The 20928-nt window shown below is 55.2% G+C and overlaps 9 protein-coding genes across 9 annotated transcripts in view; 5 read left to right on the plus strand and 4 right to left on the minus strand.

The window, feature by feature from the left end:
• Positions 1-268: 268 nt before the first annotated feature.
• Positions 269-1559, plus strand: LAESUDRAFT_643145 (uncharacterized protein; the record flags this gene model as incomplete). Its single annotated transcript, XM_040903765.1, has 4 exons — positions 269-524; positions 578-926; positions 986-1210; positions 1262-1559. 4 exons carry the CDS (start codon positions 269-271, stop codon positions 1557-1559), a joined length of 1128 nt encoding a protein of 375 aa, XP_040769117.1.
• On the minus strand, positions 1462-2775 carry LAESUDRAFT_783252 (O-methyltransferase family 3 protein; the record flags this gene model as incomplete). The annotated part of the gene is made up of 4 exons (XM_040913865.1): positions 1462-2097; positions 2156-2347; positions 2411-2492; positions 2558-2775. The coding sequence occupies 4 exons, from the start codon at positions 2773-2775 to the stop codon at positions 1918-1920; spliced, it is 672 nt and encodes a 223-aa protein (XP_040769118.1). The 3' UTR covers positions 1462-1917.
• Positions 2776-3220: 445 nt separating this feature from the next.
• Positions 3221-6258, plus strand: LAESUDRAFT_734247 (uncharacterized protein; the record flags this gene model as incomplete). The annotated part of the gene is made up of 7 exons (XM_040910494.1): positions 3221-3508; positions 3572-3655; positions 3717-3863; positions 3924-5462; positions 5523-5617; positions 5674-5777; positions 5864-6258. The coding sequence occupies 7 exons, from the start codon at positions 3221-3223 to the stop codon at positions 6256-6258; spliced, it is 2652 nt and encodes an 883-aa protein (XP_040769119.1).
• A 298-nt stretch (positions 6259-6556) lies between these two features.
• Positions 6557-9665, minus strand: LAESUDRAFT_720609 (UEV-domain-containing protein). The gene is made up of 6 exons (XM_040907850.1): positions 9132-9665; positions 8834-9072; positions 8439-8774; positions 7430-8364; positions 7207-7309; positions 6557-7116 (listed from the first exon to the last, which is right to left on the minus strand). The coding sequence occupies exons 1-6, from the start codon at positions 9268-9270 to the stop codon at positions 6991-6993; spliced, it is 1878 nt and encodes a 625-aa protein (XP_040769120.1). The 5' UTR covers positions 9271-9665; the 3' UTR covers positions 6557-6990.
• Positions 9666-9959: 294 nt separating this feature from the next.
• On the plus strand, positions 9960-12110 carry LAESUDRAFT_267335 (uncharacterized protein). Its single transcript, XM_040901783.1, has 4 exons — positions 9960-10352; positions 10426-10593; positions 10654-11520; positions 11593-12110. Exons 1-4 carry the CDS (start codon positions 10154-10156, stop codon positions 11937-11939), a joined length of 1581 nt encoding a protein of 526 aa, XP_040769121.1. The 5' UTR covers positions 9960-10153; the 3' UTR covers positions 11940-12110.
• Positions 12111-12224: 114 nt separating this feature from the next.
• On the minus strand, positions 12225-15085 carry LAESUDRAFT_809322 (nucleolar complex-associated protein 3; the record flags this gene model as incomplete). The annotated part of the gene is made up of 8 exons (XM_040914133.1): positions 15000-15085; positions 14710-14933; positions 14059-14656; positions 13730-14009; positions 13552-13682; positions 13131-13499; positions 12790-13072; positions 12225-12736 (listed from the first exon to the last, which is right to left on the minus strand). The coding sequence occupies exons 1-8, from the start codon at positions 15042-15044 to the stop codon at positions 12225-12227; spliced, it is 2442 nt and encodes an 813-aa protein (XP_040769122.1). The 5' UTR covers positions 15045-15085.
• A 257-nt stretch (positions 15086-15342) lies between these two features.
• On the plus strand, positions 15343-18307 carry LAESUDRAFT_755040 (uncharacterized protein; the record flags this gene model as incomplete). The annotated part of the gene is made up of 18 exons (XM_040911985.1): positions 15343-15504; positions 15557-15661; positions 15712-15757; positions 15810-15847; positions 15900-15914; positions 15973-16153; positions 16210-16273; positions 16326-16418; positions 16470-16545; positions 16602-16669; positions 16723-16843; positions 16895-17039; positions 17094-17200; positions 17255-17391; positions 17455-17596; positions 17667-17840; positions 17895-17979; positions 18036-18307. 18 exons carry the CDS (start codon positions 15343-15345, stop codon positions 18305-18307), a joined length of 2031 nt encoding a protein of 676 aa, XP_040769123.1.
• Positions 18308-18475: 168 nt separating this feature from the next.
• LAESUDRAFT_692173 (FAD/NAD(P)-binding domain-containing protein) lies at positions 18476-19976 on the minus strand (the record flags this gene model as incomplete). Its single annotated transcript, XM_040906115.1, has 3 exons — positions 18476-19351; positions 19402-19740; positions 19806-19976. The coding sequence occupies 3 exons, from the start codon at positions 19974-19976 to the stop codon at positions 18476-18478; spliced, it is 1386 nt and encodes a 461-aa protein (XP_040769124.1).
• A 210-nt stretch (positions 19977-20186) lies between these two features.
• The window catches only part of LAESUDRAFT_747111 (uncharacterized protein), a 7815-nt gene continuing 7073 nt past the window's right edge, over positions 20187-20928 (plus strand). The window contains exons 1-3 of the mRNA XM_040911456.1: positions 20187-20454; positions 20505-20628; positions 20679-20845. Of these exons, the coding sequence (XP_040769125.1) occupies positions 20284-20454; positions 20505-20628; positions 20679-20845 (462 nt within the window). The 5' untranslated portion in view covers positions 20187-20283. The remainder of the gene's footprint in view (positions 20455-20504; positions 20629-20678; positions 20846-20928) is intronic.

Genomic DNA, 20928 nt, shown 5'->3' on the forward strand with positions numbered 1-20928 from the left:
CTTCCTCGCCCAGGATGGACCTGGGGTGAAGAGAGCTCTGCGGCTGTGTCGTCGTGAGTACATAAACTCGTTATTGTATTCAGCTCATGTCATGGATTTATCCCACAGAGATATTGCCTCCGCCACGGCCGCCTCATGGGGTGCGTCTGAGAGCGCAGACTCTTGGGATACTACGAAGGTTGCTGCCACATCCACTGCAGAGAGATGGTCATCTTCTGCTGCCGCTGTCATGAGCACCGAGGCATCCTCTTGGGGTTCCTCTGACTCTATGTCATCAGATGTAGTGTCTTCTGCAGCAGCGGCTGCTACTAGCTCTGCGTACGTGTGGGAATCCTCGGCGGCTGCGACTGTGTCGTCCTCAGATGATACATGGTGGTCCTCATCAGCGACTGCGGCGGCGGCGACCACAGAATACACGTGGTCCGCTGCTGCTACATCAACCGCAGCTGCCACCTCCGTCAGCGTTTCGTATGGATCTGGTAGCTCGAACTGGGGCGGGTACGAATACTCTGAATGTGTGCAACGTATGTACCTCTCACCCATCCTTCGATGCCACGATGATCAACCCGTCTTCCAGAGTGCATCGCATCCTTTGGCGCACCCTCGGCAACGGTCACCGCCTCCGCGACGTACGCTGCTACCACAGCGACTGGCACCTCCAGTGGCACGACACATACTGTTATTGTCGCGCCCACCCAGGGTGTTTTGCGGTTCGTGCCTTTTGCCGTGAACGCCACGCCGGGAGACACCATTTTCTACATGTGGAATGCGAACAATCACACTGTGACGAAGGGCTCAGAGCTTGAAATCTGTAACGAGACCACAGACGCGTTCGCCACCGGCGAGCATGATAAGGGCTTCACGTTCACGGAGATGGTCAACGACACGGACCCGGTATTCTACTTCTGCTCCACCCCTGGCCACTGGTATGTGATTCGAGTGAATCATGGTTTGACCCGAATCGCTGATAGGTTTTTGTGCGCAGCGAGAAGGGCATGTTCGGTATTATAAACCCCCCGAGCGTCGAGAACAACGCCAACACATCCGTCGCTACCATGATGTCCTCGATGCTGGCGAACAGCTCCACCCTCGCCGCGATGTACGCCGCAAGCAACATTCAGAACAACTCGGCTGCTGCCTCCTGGGGTGACAACATGGACATGGGAGCCATGCCGGAGTGGTCGCAGTCCCTGTTCGCTGAGAACGTTCTGTACGTCTTACCGATCCATCGTTGTCAGGTCATTGGGCTAACGTAAGGCAGGTACACGCGCGCATTCCTCGCTGCGAACCCGGAGGTCATGAAAGCCGACGGCACGATCGACATGTCTGCCTCCAACGGCACCTGGGTGCTTCCTCAAGATATCAGCCAGGCACTTAGCAACAGCACCACATCAGCGAGCGCATCCTCGTCGACAGCCGCGGGAGCATCGTCGACTGCTTCCAGCTCGTCCGCGATGGCCTCGACGGCCGCGGCCGCGACCAATGGCGCGCGCTCCACCGCCATGTCCAGCGGCCTTGTCGGCGTTGCTGCTATCGCAGCGGTATTCCTCGCCCTCTAAACGTGATTGCCAAAAATGTTATGGACGCTCATACGTGTCGTCTACTAATACTGTTTGTGCTCATTCAGTACTACTCTAGCCAGGATAATGCTCTGCGGACAGTGTCGATATTTTGATACCATTTCTCGCTTGCTGTGCATGGACACTACTCGTCGATTCTCCTCTCTGCGATTGGACATTTTGATCTACATTCCAAATTTGTTAGTTCACTTACTCGCATGCGAGGAAAGGAATGCCATGTTGCGCTATAGCGACAGACGATGATATAGCGAATCTCGCGATTTACAAATAACAACGCACAACAATCACTGAGCTACAGACACTGAGCATTCGCTTCAGGAACGGAGTGATCACTAGATCACAGACGGACAATATAGGTGAAACCATCCCATCCCTTCTCACCAACAGTCCCGATGGTTGTCGCATCCAACTCTTTATCCGTCTTCAAGTGCTCGAGGAGCTTACGAACACCCTTTGAGTTGTCGTCGTCGGCATTCGGATTGGCAACCATACCATGACGGACGACATTGTCGACAATCTGGAAAGAAAGGAATGGTCGAACCTCCATTGCAACGGCTGAAAACGAATTCTCTTACGATGACACCCCCTTTCTTGATGAGGCGCTTGGCCTCCAGGAGATACGTGAGATTCCCCGGCTTGTCGGCATCAATGAAGATGAAGTCGAAGGGCTGGTCAGGTTGCATAGTCTTGAGGGTCTCGGCGGCGGGACCAAGCAGGAGCTTGACCTTGGACGCCAAACCAGCATGGGCTATGTTGTCACGGGCGACCTGAATGCGAAATTCTCGCGTCAGGAGGGACGTTGTGACGCACTGCAGCGCGAATAGGCATACCTTTGCGTGCTTCTCAGAGATCTCGCAGGTGATTACCTGACCGTCCTGGGGAACGGCGCGCGCAAGCCAGATTGTTGAATAGCTGTTATACAGCCGTATGTGAAAGCATAGTATCAGAGATTTTGAATAATGGACAATGCAACTGACCCACCGAGAGTGCCAACTTCGAGAACCCTCTTCGCGCCGTGCGAGCGAACGAGAAGGTTCAAAAACTTGCCCTGCGCCGTGCTGACGGCGATGGAAGGCAGGCCCGCTTCGTCACTAGCCTTGCGCGCACGCTCAAGAGCCTCGTCGGGGGGGATGAGGAAGGAGTTATGGTAGGCGTCAGAGCGCTGCCAATCTTCGACAGTGTACGAGGTGGCCATGTTAGATTGATGAGCGCAGGATGCGAATATCGTCTAGGAGGGATATCACCAGTAGCACGTCCTTATATATGCTCTTGCTAGGGGGCCGGATGATTATCCGGCCGGAATTTCACCATTAGGAGGTCGTGGCGAACAGACAGCAAAGACGTCAGTTTGATGCTTCTCAATGACTCTGTCGACGTGCGCAGCCTTCGGATGCAGCTACGATGTTTTGAGATGGCGTCGGCAGAAGGGCGAACGACGCAGCCATGGTACGCTGGAGCGCACAGCCGAGGACGGCAAGCTTACGCGGATGGACGGCCAACAAGCGAGATCAAGTCCAATGCCGGAGTTATCAGATAAGATGGTCTCACGTGCCTGCAGTCCGTGGGAAACCGGACGCGCTGCGATCAAACATTCCCTTGCGCTCATCGTCACACACGGCGACCTCGCGCCTCCTTGCACAATGTCGCGCCCGACTCCTGCAGAGCTTATAAACTCTGGCAGCTACCTCGACCCGAAGTTTGATCCGTACTCCCTAACAATCCAGCAAATATTAGGCATCTTCGGGTACCACAACATCAAGTATCCTTCACAGTACACCAAGGGCAAATTGGTCCTGATATGGGAGGAGGAGCTCAAGCCCCAGATCGACAAGTTCAAGAAAGAGAGGCAGCAAGAAGAGAATCGCAAGGCTAGCAACCGCGGCATCAAGGATGGTGCTACCGGTAAATTGCTGAGCGAAGAGCCCCAGGTGCGCGTTCCTGTCTGCATCGTCGCCTCCAGTTCGCGCTGATCGTGGCAACTCTGCGAGCAGCCTGTACGTCGATCATCCCGTCGGTTATCTAAAGCACCAGCGGAACAAGAGTCTCCTGCACCTGCAGAACAGGAGCCGGCCCCTGTGCGTAACATACCGGACGACGGCGCTCGCTCATTGTTCCTGACCGCTCCTCCTTTGTTAGGCCAAACGCCGCAGGGCATCTGCACAGCCCTCTCTTGGCGGACCATCGCGACGAAGGCATGCAAAGCCAGCTGAGCCAGCCGTGGCAGAAGAGAGCGAGCCGGAAGAGGACATCATAGTGCACAAAGTCGGTCGGAGCAAGAAAAGCGTTCGTTTTATTGTAGCATCTCGGATGCACTTCGCAGCGCTGATCTTCTGCTGTTCGCAGACAACCGATGCAGCATCTCAAGCTCGACGTGTCTCGAATGCTTTCCCCGAGGATTCAGGGTGGGAAGATAACAACGTCTTCCAGTCTGGTGCCGAGTCATCACCGACCCGTCGGTCTCCAGCACGTTCACGAGCCCGTCGCACCGCGCCCTCACGAGCTTCGCTCAAATCGCAGAAGTCAATGTCCGCGCCTCCCGAGTACATCTCATCTCCTGAGAGGGAAAAGGGGCCAGAAGAAATGTTCAATATCAAACCAACGCCATCGATTAAACCTTCATCTCTCTTCAAGATATCCGCTGAAGTCAAGTCTCCTTCTGGTTCGAAGCTTGCATCGCCATCAAAAATTAAGCCACTTTCGGGCAGGTTTTCGCCGCGACTGCCACCCGGCATGGCGAGAGAACGTGCAATACCCAGTCCGAAGGCAGAGAGTGCCCCTGCTGTGCCTATGGCGCAGCCTGTGCCGCGAGTGTCGAAGCCGGAAGAAAGCATTGATCTGGAAGAGCAGCAACAGTTGGATGCACTCCGGACGGCGATATCAGAAGAATCGGCAAAGGCTCAGCCGGAACCGTCGGAGGAGAAAGCAGAAGGAGGAATAGAGAAGGCAGTAGAGGAAAAGGCGGCCGTGGGTTCAGATACAGTAGTGGGAGAAGAAGTCCTTGCGGTGTCGCAGCGAATTTCGGAAGGCGGGCAAGTTGCACCTGCGCGACAGCAACCTGCAGCTGGGGGCCATTCCTTACTGCTGCGGTGCTTCGTGGCCCTTCTCGCTCTCGCAAGCTCTGGTCTGCTATATCAATACAAGAATGAGTCGTCTGAGATTGGGTTCTGCGACACCGGCAAGACGACGAATGCGATTCTGGAGAGCCATAAGGAGTACTATGCAGCTGTGGACAGCTGCAATAGGGAGAACAGGACAACGCTCTACTTTCCAAACACTACGGCTCCGGTGGGGTACCCTACCCCTCCTCCGTCCGCTGCTGTTAGGAGCGCGAAGGGCGACTCGAACTACAGAATCGCCACGACGGGTGCGGAAGCTTGCCCGCTGCCGTTCGTCCTCTCTATTCCTCATCCGGAGACTTGCACGCCCTGTCCCAAACATGCAAGGTGTACGCCGTCCACGATGACTTGCGAGAACGGATACGTTCTGCGCCCACACCCGTTGCTCACTCTCCTGCCCGTACCTGGCACTCCCTCGCCGAAATCCCCATCTACCTCCCTCACCGTGTTCACGCGGCCCGGCAGCCTGTTCGCGACCGATGCGGATGTCCCGCAGCTCGTATACTCTGCCATCTCGCTGTTATCCGATGGCCTGCCCGGAGTCGGCCCGGTGGCATTGCCTCCGCGGTGCGTCGAGGACCCGCGGCGCAAGCGTCATATCGGTGCTCTGGGTAAGGCAGTGGAGGCACTCCTTGCGGCCGAACGAGGAAGGAGGTTGTGCGAGGGCGTCGGGGTTGGTCTGCCCGAGGGTGATGACCTTACGGAGGCCAGGCGATGGGGCTTTGAGCTAGACAAACTCAAGGACGAGTTAAGGAAGAAGACTGCGGTGCGTTGGTTCTCTGCTGCATTCCATCGATCTCCGAAGCTGACGCCTATTGTTTCATAGCCCAATCTACGTTCCACGCTAGACGATACATTCAACGAAGCGATACAGCAGCTGGTGAATTGGGGCGGCGTGTTCATGGCCGAGGATAAGGCAGAGTACGTTCTTGCATTCCGTGCTTGGGCCCTACACGTCACTGACGTTTTGCTTACAGAGGCAAGCGGTACATCGCGCACAAGACCCCTACGATGGGCTGGGACTGCATTATCAAAGTCAAAGCTCGTGACGCTTGGATGGAGTGGAGGAAGTCCGTGGTCGGTACGTTCCTTTTCGACAGCTCACTATTGTCCATTGTCCCACCTTCTATTGGTCGGATCATCATTCATGCCTGACCGAACTTTCAGGTACCGCTGTGCTGGTCATGGGCATACTAGCATTACGGCGCCGACGGGCCCAGAACGCAGTTGAGAATGAGCGCGTCGCGTCCCTCGTGCAAGTCGCGCTCGACTTGCTCCGGAACCAAGAAATGTCGCACCATACGGATCCTGTATCGGCTCCACGCCCGTACCTGTCCTCCGTGCAACTGCGCGACCTCGTTCTTCAACAAGAACACTCTGTGGGCAAGCGCCAGCGCCTTTGGGAGCGCGTGGAGCGCGTGGTCGAGGGCAATGCGAATGTGCGCACTAACCTCGAGGAGGTGGAAGGTGGCGATGAGCTGCGTGTCTGGAGGTGGGTGGGCAGCACTGGGCAGCTCAGCTCATCTGCGTCAGGTGGCGCGAAGGATACTGCTTCCGGTTAAGGAAGTGCGAGATCTGGGGGTTGTTTCAACAACAATTGGCGGCGATGCGAATCTTGAATTAGGTGGTTCACTTCGATTTGTATCTTCTCTAACTTATGTTAGCGTGTGAGCTCCAGACGCCCCTGTCTATCATGGTGTTCCCGATGCTGGACTGGAGTCTCCACCATTTTTATAATGCGTTAGCTAACGGTATTCCTTGCCTGCGATTCTACCTGTATGAGTATTAGGAACATTAGTATTTGCCATTCCTGTAACCCTTCGCGCTTGTGTGGTTTGTCGATATATCGAATTTCCAGAGCTTAGATTCTCCTGACCAGACCGGCCAATAGTGTGGCACACAATGGTGAGAAGAGGGTACGGTGTATGTACAGAGGCCTCGACCCGGACGCAGGAGTACAATTGCTACGCTAAGCCAAGAAGACACAGACGCTGCGGATCGGGGCCTGCGCGCGATTCTCCCTCGTAGCTTCGGCTCGTGTGAGCCCCTCGTCTGCTACGTCACGCCTCCGAAGCCGACCACAGATCGTCAGCAGGAAGCCCATTAAGAGCGCGCTGAGGAGTCTCGCTCCTAACGCTAATTTGTCCGGTGCGGGCTCGGGGGTGATGATGAAGCACGCCGATGGAGATGACGCCCCCTCATATGACACCACCCCATCAATCAACTGAGTTTGTCTGCGTTTCAACCTTGTAGGAGGAGGACCGCGAAACAGCTAAGCGAGTCATAGGCCCTGATCATTGGTAGTGCCAGCCGGGAGGGACCGACCATACAGCATCAGAATCATCCTGTGGGAGCCCGGCCTGGATCTTCTCGATGAGTGCGCGCTTCGTGAATTGTTCCTCCGCGAGCACACGCGCGGTCTAAGAATACGTGAATCAGACAGTGGATCAGCAATTCCTGACACCGAGAAGAGTTTCTGCCAAGAAGGAATGGAGGAAAATAGAACTCACCCTGATGAATCGCTCGAGATCTATCCGACCCGTATTCAGGGCGCGATGCAAATGGTAAATAGTGTCCTCAATCGCATTGTCTTCCGCGACGAGGTTGATGAGTCTGAAAAAGGATAAATGGCTCCAGTCAGATGTTATCCAACAGAATGCGCGTAGATTGGCGGTTCGGGAATCAAAAACGAGGACAGCTATTTCCGAATTGCAGTCAGCGAGCATCACTCACTGGTTATGGACAATGGTGGTGGAGCACACGAGCTCGTCCACCTCAGGGTCGCCCTTCCGACGCAGCTCCGCGACGTTCTGAGTGCCGGCATCCACGACCGCGCGCATGCGATCCGCCACAGTGAGACAAACATCCCGAACGGCCTCCAGTCGGGCCATCTCATCGCGAATCGCCGGCTCGCCTGCAAGTAGATCCGCCTGATGCGCACGCAGCCGTTCTGCGTCAAGTGCCATCACATGGGAGAGCGACGCGAGCTCCGACTGCATTTTCGCGTGGACCTGCGCATGCAGCCGAAGAAGCTCGGGGTTCGGTGGCCGTGGCGGGGCTGTCGGTGAGGACGGAGGAGAGACCGCCGCCTCTAATACAGCCGCGTCGTCAGCATCAAGAAGATCTGGTGGGGGATTAGAAGGTGCCGGTAGCGGGAGCGGAAGGGGCGCAGAAAACGCCGGAGGAGGAATCGAAGTCGGGGGAGGAGCGGCATGCTGTATCTGGCGACGTAGCGGATGCGAGTCTGCGAATGGTGGAGAAGAAACAAATGGAGGAGGTAGCAATGGCTGTGGCGCGCTCAGGCGCGTGCTCTCAGCTGGTGAAACCGGGGGAGAATATGCTTGGCGCTCAGGACCAAGAAAGGGCTGGGATAATATGGAATGTGGCACCGGAGGTACAGGGGGTGGCGAAGACGAGGAAGGGCCTGACAGGTATGCAGCATGAGGCACTCGCATCGGAAGATGGTGGTTTGCAGCCCGCACCGGGGTGGCCGGAGCGCGCGGTAAATTACTCGATGATGGTAGGGCTATGGTCGCCGTCTCGATCGATGCACTCGATGAGCGTGGTGTGTAAATCGGGGGGATCGGGGAGCTGCTATAGGACGAAATACCCGGTGCGATCGGTGGATGAGGGGGGAGCGGGGGCGGCGGACGCATCTCCAAGTCGGTCTAGGGGTAAGCGATCGGCGGTGACGAAGGACAATTAGCAAACGCCAGTGCGGGGGAAAAGGCGATGACCGTACGTTTCCAAATACAACCGGAGACCGATCACGACTGTTATGCCGAGGTCTCTGGGGCGGCACGCTCGGCGCTCTGTCGTACGGCGTAGCGGATGTGCCCGGTTTGGCTGGAAGGGGTGGACGCTCTTCATTCTGGTTTGACGGGGAAGCCGGCTGTGGGGTAGTAGCGGACGAGGTACCAGGAAGCGGTGGAGGAGGACGCGCAGAGTAATCGTGCCCAAGCACATGCGGACGTGGAGCCGACTGCGAGGACGATGGGCGCGTCGGCTTCGCGTACACTGGAGGAACGCGCGAAAAAATGTCTTGCATAGCTTCTATTAATTCGACTAGGCTACAGCCCTAGGCGCGTGAGAGTCACATGAGCTAGGCGGTAGGCATGTGAACGTGAGTTTACGGACCTCGCACTTCTTGTCCCAATTGTATAGATACTCGATGTGGCATCTTCCGCTGACGTCGACGTCGGCGCTCGCTCGGACAAGCATGTCGCTAGTGGGGACGACGTATGCTATAGGAGGCTGTCTGGGATACTCTCTGGTGAGCCACACGGCTATCGGTATGTTGTACGAGGCACCGCGGAACGATATGGGAAGCAAGCCGTGAAGGCAGAGCAGGAGCTGTGTGCGACCGTCGTCGTAAGCTAGAAGGATGCCATGGTATGAGCGACATTACGGTAGTGTATCAGGTGTGTGACTGAACTGTAGACGTCCGTCTTTGGACGGATAGTAGGGTGCCGAAGGAGGACCGCATCGACATGTGCAAAGACGGTGTCCCTGTTGGCATAGCTCTGGATGTTCTGGCGCAACCACTTCTGGGTGAGGGTCTCTGTGGAACCCATGGCGGTGGAGACGAGGCCCGGGCTGCAGCTGAAAGCTCCGACGCTGAGCGTTGGGCGAAACGCTCGCCCAGGCCCGGTGGCGGAGTGGCGGAGATTCATGCTCCGCTTGGGACTCCGCGGTGGTGGCGAACAGGCAGGGTCGCCAGGACGCCCCCACTGGAAAGATGATTCACTGACTGATGCACTGTGTGAGCGATGACGGAGTCCTGTGCAGGAAGATCAGAGTTTTTGGCCCGAGAGCGCGTGGACAGTCTGCTGGGCCGAAGCTGCTGGATTTGCACCGACTTCGCGTGCGCGTCCCAAACAAGATTTGCTTCCGCTGGGAGGACGATCTGCCACCGACACTGATCTTGCGAGTGGTCCGTGCACGGCGTCCGGCCTTGTTCTTCCGCCGCCGACCCCGGATTTTTGGCCTTTCCAGTCGCTGTCCCATTCCGGAAGGCTCAAAGGACAGTCGTATCGGTGTGAACTCGCTTCATCACCGGTCCACATGAGAACCTGTCAATTGTCCTCCAGACGCTACGCTCGAGGACGCCAGCACCGCCGCCCAAGTCACCGGGCCCAGATTGTCCGGTGCTCGTTCCCATTCCTGTGCTGCTACGCTGATATTCTCTCCCCAGCTCCTGACAGGGGCGCGCTGTTCATGCTATCTCCAAATCAGCGGGTCTTTCTTCCCATACCCGGATCACGACGCTTCTCGGCTACGTCTGCTTGGGTTCGATGGCCCATCCTATCACCATGCCACTCCTGCTTTTGACCTATTTCAGTGCCCGTTTCGCATATATATCCCCTTCCCTCCCCCGCCACCGAGCTTCCACTTCTCCCTCTGCTCTTGCCTTTATTGCTCCGCCATTTCACATGGTCCTTTTGTTCCTCCTGCGTTATGTCACCCTTCAGTAATACGCAACACTGGACCTCTTCGTCTTCAACGCTATCTACCTCTTCTGCATCCTCCAACGACAGCATGGAGTCTCTCAATGACAGGCGCACAAAGTCTCTGACCCCACAGCGAAAGCACCACAAACTCCTCAAGGACGGCAGCGAAGTCTGGTCTCAAGAGGTTGAGCTAATATTCGTAGACGGTGAGAATGTTTACGCGTTCGGTCGATCTGCTAGAAGCTCATCTATCGTTGATCTGCGTCGCCGAGAGTGTAGGCCTACATAAATACTGGGAGTCTCCATGGGCAACGTACTCTCGTGGCCGCAGTAGGTGGAGGAACCAGTTCTTGGTCGACCATCTCAGGAAGAACGGAATCGAACGGTCCAAGAAGCAGGTCGCCAGTCACATCCAGGTCTTACGCAATATGTGGAGGGGCGAGCCAGGTCCGTGCACGCTCCTTGAGTTTATCCCCGCAGCTAACATTTGGCGGCGGGTTCATCCAGAGTTTGCTCTCGTGGCCGGAGGAGAGGAGCTCTTCCAGGAAGGTGGCTTGCTCGCGTCTCCGAACAGCACTACCAGCAAAAGCTCGCCGGAGCCGTCAACATCCGGCAACCTTGACGCGTCTGACTGGCGTTCTTCGTGGTCTTCATCGGCTTCGTCCACGCCGGACTTTCCCTCATTCGACTTCCCTGTCGACCTCGGCGCATCTGCTCCTCCACACGGTCTAGATGCCTCTTTGCTGGCCGCAAATTCACCCATCTTCGATAGTTATTCCCCTCGAATCGCGTCAACCAATGTTGCGTCCCCACCAGTCCAGGCAGGTCCTACTGCGTCCCGGCCACGCTCATCCTCTGTGAAGCTCGAGCCACTGTCCACAGATCCCGTCCTCTTCGGTCTTCCGCAACGTCCTGTATCAGATGGGGCCGAGTTTTCCGTGTCACAGCAGCCCGTACAGCCTCCGAACCGCCTGCGCGGCATTAATTTGTGGACGGATGGCATCTCTCTCTCCTCAACTGACGTCGACCGCCTGATGACCGCGTCTGGCGTGGCACCCGCGGCAAACGAGTCACCGATATCGTTTCGCGCCATGCTGCGCCTGACTGTCAAATTTCCTGCCGGCGGCTCGCAAGGTGCACCGCATTTCCAAGGAATCAAGGGTGCCGTGTCGTTCGCTTCCCGATGGAGCACAGTTGCGAGATGCTATACGAAGACGTGGGCAGGAACCGCTTGTGTATCGCGGGAATGGGGCACATTCGTGCTTCCTCCGCATGAAGTTTCGTCTGCCTCGGGTAGTAGCGGTGCCACGTCGCCCATGGTAATCGCTAACTTGCCTGACTCGTCGCTGAGTCGGTGTGGGTGGTTGGACCCAAGTACGTATGCAACGCTCCACCTCGCGCCGTCCTCATGCTGTGTCTGACACGTGTCATCATCATCTACAGCAGTCAGCGCCATAACTCAGCAGATCATCGTCGACCGGGAGGTCCTTGCCGTGATGATGTACAACCTCGATCGTTCGTCGGTTACTAGCATCACTCCCGCAGTCGAGCTGGTAGGGTTTCAGAAGTATCCGTGGCGAATGGCACACGCCTCGTCACCCACGCTGTCACCGCCGATCTCCCCGTCGCATTATCCCACATACAGCCAATCTATCGCATTGCAGGCGACGGATATGATGCATGCTGCAGGCAGTGGCGATGGTGTCTCGCTCTCATCCGGAATGGCTTTCGGCTCTACGCAGCCAGCGCGCGCTTCCAATACGGCGTCAAGGAATCCGCCGAGGCACTTTTGACCGTTCCTCGTAGACGTAACCGTATCACATTCGCGTAGCTATTCGCGACACACACGGAGACGTACTACCACATCCCTCGGACCCACTAACTCTTCTGGGAAATTCGACGGACCACATCAGCCTTATGTTATCTTGTTGCCCGTTCTTCGCCAAAACTGTATCCTTGACGGTAGCACCGGAATCTCTGTAGATATACTAACATGACACCTTCCCTGACAAAAGAAAGCATGTAGCCGCTAGTTCTTATTTCGACTTCTTCCGCCGGATGGCTCAATATATATACTGCTACGCAGATGTGATGTGTAGGACCTTCCGTGCGTGATCGCGAACGCGTGCATCCCAATGCTTGTGCTCCAGAAGATACAGCTCCCAAAACGTTGTGCCGAACGGATTGCTCAATTGTGGGTCATCCAAGTCTGGCCGGTATACACCGTTGCCGCTGCGATCCTCGGTTGACAGCAGAGCCTCGAGCTTCGGATCTCGCTCAACAAGGGTACCCACAAAGTCCAGCGCTCGACAAGCCGTTGCCGGTGGCCACTGCAGTGCTGCTGTCAAGAGACGCTTGGAAAAAGCGGCTGCGCGCCACGGAGGAGCCGCTGACGATGACGCTCTGGGAATAAACACCAGATGCAGTGCGCGAAATAGCATATCCGCGACGGTCTGCGGCCGAACTGTGCGGATCTCAGACTTGAAGGCAGCCGTGGGTATGGTTTCGATGTCAGGCACAAGGCTTAGCGACGGGAGGATGGCGTAAAGGCGGTTGATGACGTCGGTAAGATCGATGTCGAGAGCTTCGCCTGGCAGCATCGCAAGGTCAGAACCGTGCCATTCACCGCAATGGTCCGCTCACCTTGGCCGGATAGAAGCTCAAAGGCGGTGACAATGCACAGCAGTTGATGCTGTGCCGTACTCATATCGATCAATTGATCCGAGCGCCCATGCTCGCTTCCCTCCACCGGTTCGCGTGCCATGATATTTTTCAGAACCTGCATCAGGTCCTTGAAAAAATCGATGTTCACCAAGTGGGAGTATTTGGAAATGCCTTCGAGGGCAGCCGGTAGGAGAGGAGTAGGATCCGGGTTTTTGAGAATGCGGAAGTAGAGAACGAAGAGCAGTTTTAAGGTTTCCGTTTGCTGAGCAGAAGAGAAGCTTAGCGTTGCGTTCACTAAGCGCAAGAAAGGCATTCCTTACAGTCGCCGCACGCTCCTCCTTGTCAACCTCGGCTTCAGCCTCTCGCATCTCCTTCTGGATCTCCTTCCTTTCTTTCAAGGCCTTCTTCATCTTCTGACTAAGATGTGGCTGTTCGACCTTTTTGCCCTTTCCCTTTCTCTTCCCTTGTATCCTCCCTTGCTGCTCCTTGTCAGCCTTCGACTCCGATGAACGGACGCCAAGTTCCGTTTTCAGACGAAGGTGAAGCAAAGAAGACAACACTTCTGGGTGGACGTTGAACCTGCGCTCCTTGACCATACGATTGAGCAGGCGTACAACCTCCAGTGATGCTTCGCCGGTGCTGTCAGCGCGGAACACTTTGATGATAGTGTTCAGACATAGATCAGAAGACTAGAGTTGAGGCTTAGCTCGGGACCGCTTCACGTCAGACGACGAGACTCACCTGATTCCATGACTTGCGACTCAGATATGCGACGACACAGGTCATGAGATTGACTCGGAAGTTGAAGTGCATCACTTCTGCTAGCAGCGAGCACATGGAATGCAGGGCGGTCTCGGCAAGTTCACTCTTCGCTGAGTCACGGTCAACATTTGGCCACATTCGCGAACAGCCAGCATACCTTTGAGCTCCCCTTCTAATATGCGGAGGTATGCTTGATACACACTGACAAGCCCTTGTTCCCAGTCCCGCGTACGTTGCACAATCTGGCTCACCTTCTCCGCTTTCTCCTTGTCGGTGAGAGCACGGATACGGTAGCCAGGTATGATATCTTTGAACACCGCCAGTTGAGAAAGAATTGTCAACTTGCGAATCACGGCGTCGTTGGGAACGGGTTCAGGGTGAGTGGATGTCGATATCTCTGGAAGAGAGAAAGTGTGCAGCCGTCTGAGAAGGCCTAGCTGCCCATACGTCAGTGCTTCTGTACCACCAACAGCTCAAAAGACGTACGCTGTTCTCAGGATCCGAAATGATATCCTGGCATATGCCGGCAATCTGCTCCTTTGCCCCTTGTATACGAGCTTTGCGAGATTTGTTCCCAATGACGTCCACAACGGCTGGTCGTCCAAACCGAGCACCAGTTGAAACATCCTCCACTTTATAGGTCTGCTCAATCTTGAAGACTCCACCAGTCGCATCTTCCTCATCACTTTCTGCACTCTCCTCGCCCTTCGTGAGAAGTACTCTGCTAGTACTCTTTTGTATCCGTCCATCCGCAAGCTTGATAGGAAGACGCTCGATCCCTTCCAATTTATCGGATTCTGGCTCCCACGATGACCTGCGTTTCCGTGGAAGCATCTCATATGACATCTCCTCGTCCGAATCGGTCTTCTGCTTCTGCTTCTGTCTGCGCCGAGGGCTTGAACTCGATGAAGGCTCGTCGCCTTCGTCCTCTGAACCCGACAATCCAACATCCTCGTCTTCACTAATCCCTGAACTCCACGAGTCCTCATCCTCGTCGTGAGAGTCCACAGATGGTAAATCATCCTCGACGGGGCCACGTATGGGCTTATGCATGTTGTGTAGTCGTTCAGTCTCCTTCTTGCTCCTAAAACATAGATTGAGAACGTGTCAATGCTCAGATTGCAATAATTTGCACACCTTGCAATTCCTTTCTCGTCCAACGTACTCAGAAATGCTACAGCACTGCCATATTCTTCCAGCATGTCGAGATCGTCTTCAGATAACTCCACATCATCTTCGTTCGCAGGAATAGGTATTGTTTCTCGGTCTGCAGCCCTCTCTTTCCCCTTGCTTTTTACTTTAGAGGATACTTTCTTTCCTAAATCTGCATCCTTGCCCAGTTTGCGCTTTTTCGCCGCCCGCTGTAGATTGAGCAATCGAGTGGTCAGCTCTCTGAGGTAGCTATAGTATATGCAGCATTTACGCACTTGAGATGGCTGCGCTGCCCTCTTGCGGCCGAGACTGATAGCCATGCCGATTCACGCAAAGTGATGCCAGTAGTACATGCCACAAGTAGAGCGCCACGGCTCAGCGCTCATTGCGGGCAGTTTCCCACGTTCTTCAGATGCATCTCGTACGCGTCCGTGGCGCGTCCATCGCTTCCACTAACGTTGCTCAGCCGACAAGCCTCTTCAGTGCTGGTGGGATATCTGCTTTTTGGGGACCATCGTTCTCCGCTGAGGGTGTCTCTGCCTCTCAGGGACTTCCAAGGAATAGTCGAATAGTTCCTCTTGCAACGCTCCATGCGCATTACGGCTGTGGCTGCCCAACATGAGTGATTCTGTGAACGTGCTACCGACCAGACATATTCTGAGGCCCCATCATGTCAATATACTCAAGCTCATGATGCTGGCGTTCCATAGCTACAACGGTTCTCTTCCACCACCTTTCCTTCTGCATCTATATCGTATCCTCATGCGTGAGGTCGCCGAGGTTTGTTGACAGCTTTGCGCATACAGTCGCGTCACCTTCACTCGTTATCCAGGTCTCCGAACCACGAGGGTATGCTGAGATACAAGCTGAAGTACTCAAGGCACCTATGGTCGACTCGTCAACTGCTCAGAACTTCTGTCGCGAGTACGCAAGCGAGGTGAGTGCCGAATATCTTATTGTTAGGCAGGTTTTCATGTAGCTTTTTAGGCTCCGCATTTCGATACCGAAGAACAACTGAGTGAATTCTTCCAAGGTGAGTCGACCGCTTAACCTGTTATCGCTTTCAAGCATTCACATTCACCGAGGGTTGAACATACTCTTTCCTGACAAGGATGAGGACGAGGTATGCTCAAGTCTTCCTTTTATTACAATATATGGCTGACCAGGAGCAACAGAGCGGTATGGGCTTCGTGCGTGTTCCCTCGAAGAGTAGTGATCCTTTGCTCATGCACATCGGGGTGCTTGTAGAACCGCCGTTCCCTATTCGGTTTCTTCTGCCGGAGGTGTTACGTCAGCTTCCGCAAGCTTTCATTCATTGGGGTATCCAGCCTTTTAAGAGACTACAAAGCATGGGTCGCAGGCTCTATCAATGAATATCCTCAGGGACTTCCTGGTTATTCGCTTGCTACTCCAGATTCATTGACCATTGGTACCCTTCATCGTGCTCTGTCCTTCGATCGGCTTGCCGACTACTCTATTTCTCAGATTATGAAATTTACAAAACACATGGTGACAAGAAGCCCTCTGCAACTAGTGATGACTATGCTGCGTAGGTGTTTGCAGCTAATATTTTATCTCGTGATCACTCAGAAATGACACAGACTCGAAAAGGGTCTAGCTGTGGGAGATGAAAATATTGCTACAGAGAGTTTGCGGCGGTTCTTCGAACAACATTTCCACGAAGGCAATGATTCGTGAGTTATCGCCAGAAATGGACCGAATATCGGTATTTACGCAGATGATAGAGGTCTTCGACAGCATGCATTGCTGAGTTTGGCTCGCAAGCACTACCTCAATCATGAATACGTTGCATGTCGCAAGGTATTCGCCAGCAGCACCGCGTCTTATTCAACCTGCTGATTTGCTGCCGCGGGCAGTACCTCCAAGAAGCTGTCGGCGTGGCACGCACAAGCAATGATAAAGTTACATTACAACATTGCATGAGGTACAGCGGGACAGCAGTCTCTTATGCACGCACGCCCATCTCACCATGCATAGCATGCTTCATCGATTGGCACCACTAGAGCGAGGGCAGAAACCGATCATCAACGATATACAGCCGGACCTGCATCCTCTCGAGGTTTTACATGACGTGCAAAAGCTGATCAAAGTGAACAACGTGGGATCACTTCTCTTGGGAGCCGCGTCTCGCTTGCTAACCGACGTCCAGCAACAACCACTAATGGCGTCGTTTGAAAAGATCGTCCAAGCGATCGGTTTGTACGATCACTGGATCGACATCCAGCATGCTCCGTTTGTGGAATCTGAGCAGTGGGGCCAACACGCTGTACAGAGCGTCGTCTGGAGTATGCATGGTGCGTGTCCGCTAAGCTGCTTCTTGCGCTGATCGCTCATTTATCGTATTTCAGGGTGCCCCAAGGTGGCACAGGTGGAGGAGAACATTGTCACCGCTTTCACTGAGGCAGGCGGGGACGACCACAACCGCCTTGTGGTTACACTCAATCGCGCTTATTATGTGGGTGTAGAGTTGATGAGTATGACTGGGGCTTATTAATCTGCTTCCATTTAGCGTGCTCGTCAAGGTCGATATCGGGAGGCTATCGCAACGCTCCTCGAGCCAGATGTCTGGCGAGGCCTGACTTTGAACGAATATCACTCGTGGGCGGGCGAGATCTGGCACATCCTTGTGCTGCGTGCTAGCCGTCGGTTCGTGTTCACCCCAAAGCTCTCCCGGCCTTTCCGTTATACTCATTCTGTGCGTACTGATAGGCGTCAGGAGCGTCAATTCGCAGACTTCCTGAAACACAGGCGGCCACATGGTTTCTACAGAAACAGAGAGTATTGGTTCTGGTCGACGCCCACGCTAGGCTCTATCATTCGCGACCCTCTCTATGAGGTCATGCAGATGCGGGTGAGTATTTGTCCCCGACCAGCGTGATCAGATGGCGGATCCGTACATGCGTTTCTGACCGCATTGGTAGGAAGTCGATCAAGCGCACGCATGGGTGGAGCCGTTGCTGACGGCTCTGTGGCACGCCGAGTTCCACGGTACGTACGGCTTGTACAGAACGGCGATTATCATCCTCGCGGACATCGGCCTCGAGTTCGGGATGACAAAGTGGTCCCGGAGGCTCATAGAGGAGATCATGCCCCAGGTAGGCGTCATCTCCCATCCCGCATCAATTCGTCATCATCATGTATAATCATAGGTTATAGAGGGCAACGAGCTGGAGCAACGAGCGTTCGCCTGCTTCACCCTCGCACGGTGCATCATCGCCGCCGGAGATTCTTCACGTTCGTCCTCGTCCTCCTCCTATGCGCGTTTGTTTGGCTCTGACAACTCTCCTCAGAGGACGCTCTGCGCGAGTGCCTCCCATACCTGCTCACCGCAGAGAAAGACTACACCGAGCTCGAGATCTTCCGCTCGTTGCAGGACGTGCAGTACTTGCTAGCTATCGTGTACGACAACCTCGGGAAGACACGGGAGCGCGATGAGGTATCTGCGCGGCACATGACGACGGACGTGGAGCGGCAGAAGGCCGCGATAGTTGTTGTTGAGGATTGGGTGGCGGACGTTTGGGACATTGTCACGGAAGTGGGCGCTGCGCTGGCAGCGAGGTGATCTCGGTTGCACATTAGTGCTCAGTCATGCTCTCGCGCGTCGTACGATGCGGAGATTGGCCGTCCATTGCCCGTTGAGCCTGAACTGGTTCTCAAACCATCACATTCAAACGGCTGTTGCCGAGATTCATGCTAATGTTACAATAAGCGATGTTATACAAATTGCTCATCAGAAATCATCACCAAATGCAAGACCGCTCAACCTCCACGCCGTCATCATCCGCCACCACTGCGACCTGGCGACGAGCCTGATAAGCGTATTCCGCAGCCTGTATAGGTTGATCGGTATGATACCCAGGATCCAGGTAGTTTTGTCAGGCATAACAATGATCCTCATAAGTCGCTTGACCATCTGTATAACGGTCAGAGCGTATTGACGGCGTGTTGCGGCCCACAGGCGCAACTGCCCCTCTGAATCGGCTTGTGAGGAGCCTGGAGACTGGGCACTCTCCAGATACATAGCCAAAGCAGGCCCGAGCGCGATGGCGTCGCGGATGCCGAGGTTCATGCCCTGTCCTCCCGCCGGTGGGTGTATGTGCGCGGCGTCGCCGATGAGGAGGATCGGACTGCCTCGCGCGTCCGTGTCGTCTGCCGGAGCGGCAGTCGGGAGGTGCGTGAGGAATGTGTCAGCGATGGCGGAGCGCGTTCGGAAGTGGGAGGACCAAATCATCCGGGAGATCATGAGAGGCGCTGCAGGCTTCTCAGAGTCGGAGCCAGAGTCCTGTGAGATGCTTTTGGGCCCCCAGGCGTCGACGAGTGACTGGAGGTATTCGGTCGGAGGCTCGATCGGAGGCTCTCCCATGGAAGGGGGGATGCCGACTATGACGCGGTACAACTGGTCGTCGATGTCTGGCACCTTTGGGAGAGGGATGGTGAGGAAGAAACTGTCAGAGGAGGGGATTATCACGGGTCCTGCGTCGGGGATCGTGGGGAATGGGTCGCGCGTGAAGGTCACGTCGGCGACGATGACCTGGGAGAGGCGTTCGCTGTCTGCGACGCTCTCGCCGTCGGGGTCGACGAAGCCCACGACTGCGACGCTGCGCCCCTACAGAGGCGTCAGGGGGTTATGAAGGGTTGAATGTGGACTATGCGCACTGTGGATCTGGCACCGTCAGCGCCGACGACGCAGCGAGCCCGGACGGTCTGGCCGTCCTCAAAGTGAACGTCGGTAAATTGTGGGTCTTCCTTGTCGACCTTCATGTCAACCACCTTGAGCGGCCGCTGAACGTCGACGCCGCGACTGCGCAGCGTGTCTCCCAAGACCTGTTCGGTTACGGTTTGGGGTACGATCAATAACATAGGATAGGGGGTGTAGGGCGCGAGCGCGTCGAAGCTGGCTGTCGTGGTGAATACTCCGTCCGTCCACACTCGCAGAGACTTTGCTTTGATCCCCGCTTCCACGAGGGGCTCTGAGCATCCAATCCGTGAGAGGGCCTGTGCAGCACAGCGCGGCGTTAATATCGCTCGGTAACAAGAGACATATTCATGCAATGAGTGACCTGCAAGGTAGCAGCATGCACAGCGAGGGCGCGTGAGGAGTTTTGACCCTGGGTCACGCAGTCGACCACGACGAAATTGGAGCATCCAACGTGCAGGAGAGACAGAGCACAAGCGAGTCCCGTAGGACCCGCTCCGACGATGAGGACGTCTGTGCTGGCTGGCAGCGACATGGGCGATGGCGACGTGCTCAGCAGAAATAATCAGTCGGCGGGATCATGAATGACTGGACGCATCTGGACGTCATGGACGGGCACGTGGGATCGCTTGGTATGACGGAGAGATACCAAAACAAGAAGGTAGATGACCAAATCGAGGAGAAACAGACATAGGGCCAAGACGTAATCCACGTGACCGCGCCTCGCATTGGGGTCCCACTTGGACTACAAGCTATGACTAGTGTCTTTGTCGCCTGATGGTACAGGCTATGAGCCCTTCTGTCCTGTATTTGACCGCGTAGCGCGTCCTGTGCTCCTCACCATGGCCGGCATCAATCTTTTAGAGACATACGAGGACTCGATCTACGAGTTTTCCATGGCCCTCTGGAGAACGGTGCTCAATATTTTCTTCCGAGAGATTCGTCCGCGAGGTGCATTCCACATTCCCCGCGAGGGGCCCGTCATCTTCGTGGCTGCTCCGCATAACAATCAAGTATGTGCTATTGATTAACATACAGCGGCAGGTTCATTACCTTGGCACAGTTCGTCGATCTTCTGTTGGCCTTGGAAGTATATCGAGAAACGCGGAGGAAAGTCCGGTTTCTGGTTGCGGCAAAGAGCATGAAACACAAAGTTATTGGTCTCTTCGCTAGACTTCAGGGCAGCAGTACGGGGTCTCTTATTATCCAATCAGACCAGCTCTGATGATGATTGTAGTACCGGTCGTTCGAGCTGCAGATGAGGCGAGACCCGGCACTGGTCGAGTATCCATCTCGGAAGTGGATCCTTGCATAGTCATCGGCGATGGTACCCACTTCCTATCAGAGTTCCAACCCAAAATGCAGATAGTGCTCCCTAAATCACTTCATTCCCCAATCGCTGAGGTCGTCGAGGTGATGTCCGACACTCAATTGCGGATCAAGAAGGAATTCGGAGGGGACAGCGGGAAGGGTACGGCTAGGATCAG

The sequence above is a fragment of the Laetiporus sulphureus genome (genome assembly GCF_001632365.1).
Source record: "Laetiporus sulphureus 93-53 unplaced genomic scaffold LAESUscaffold_3, whole genome shotgun sequence".
NCBI lineage: Eukaryota > Fungi > Basidiomycota > Agaricomycetes > Polyporales > Laetiporaceae > Laetiporus > Laetiporus sulphureus.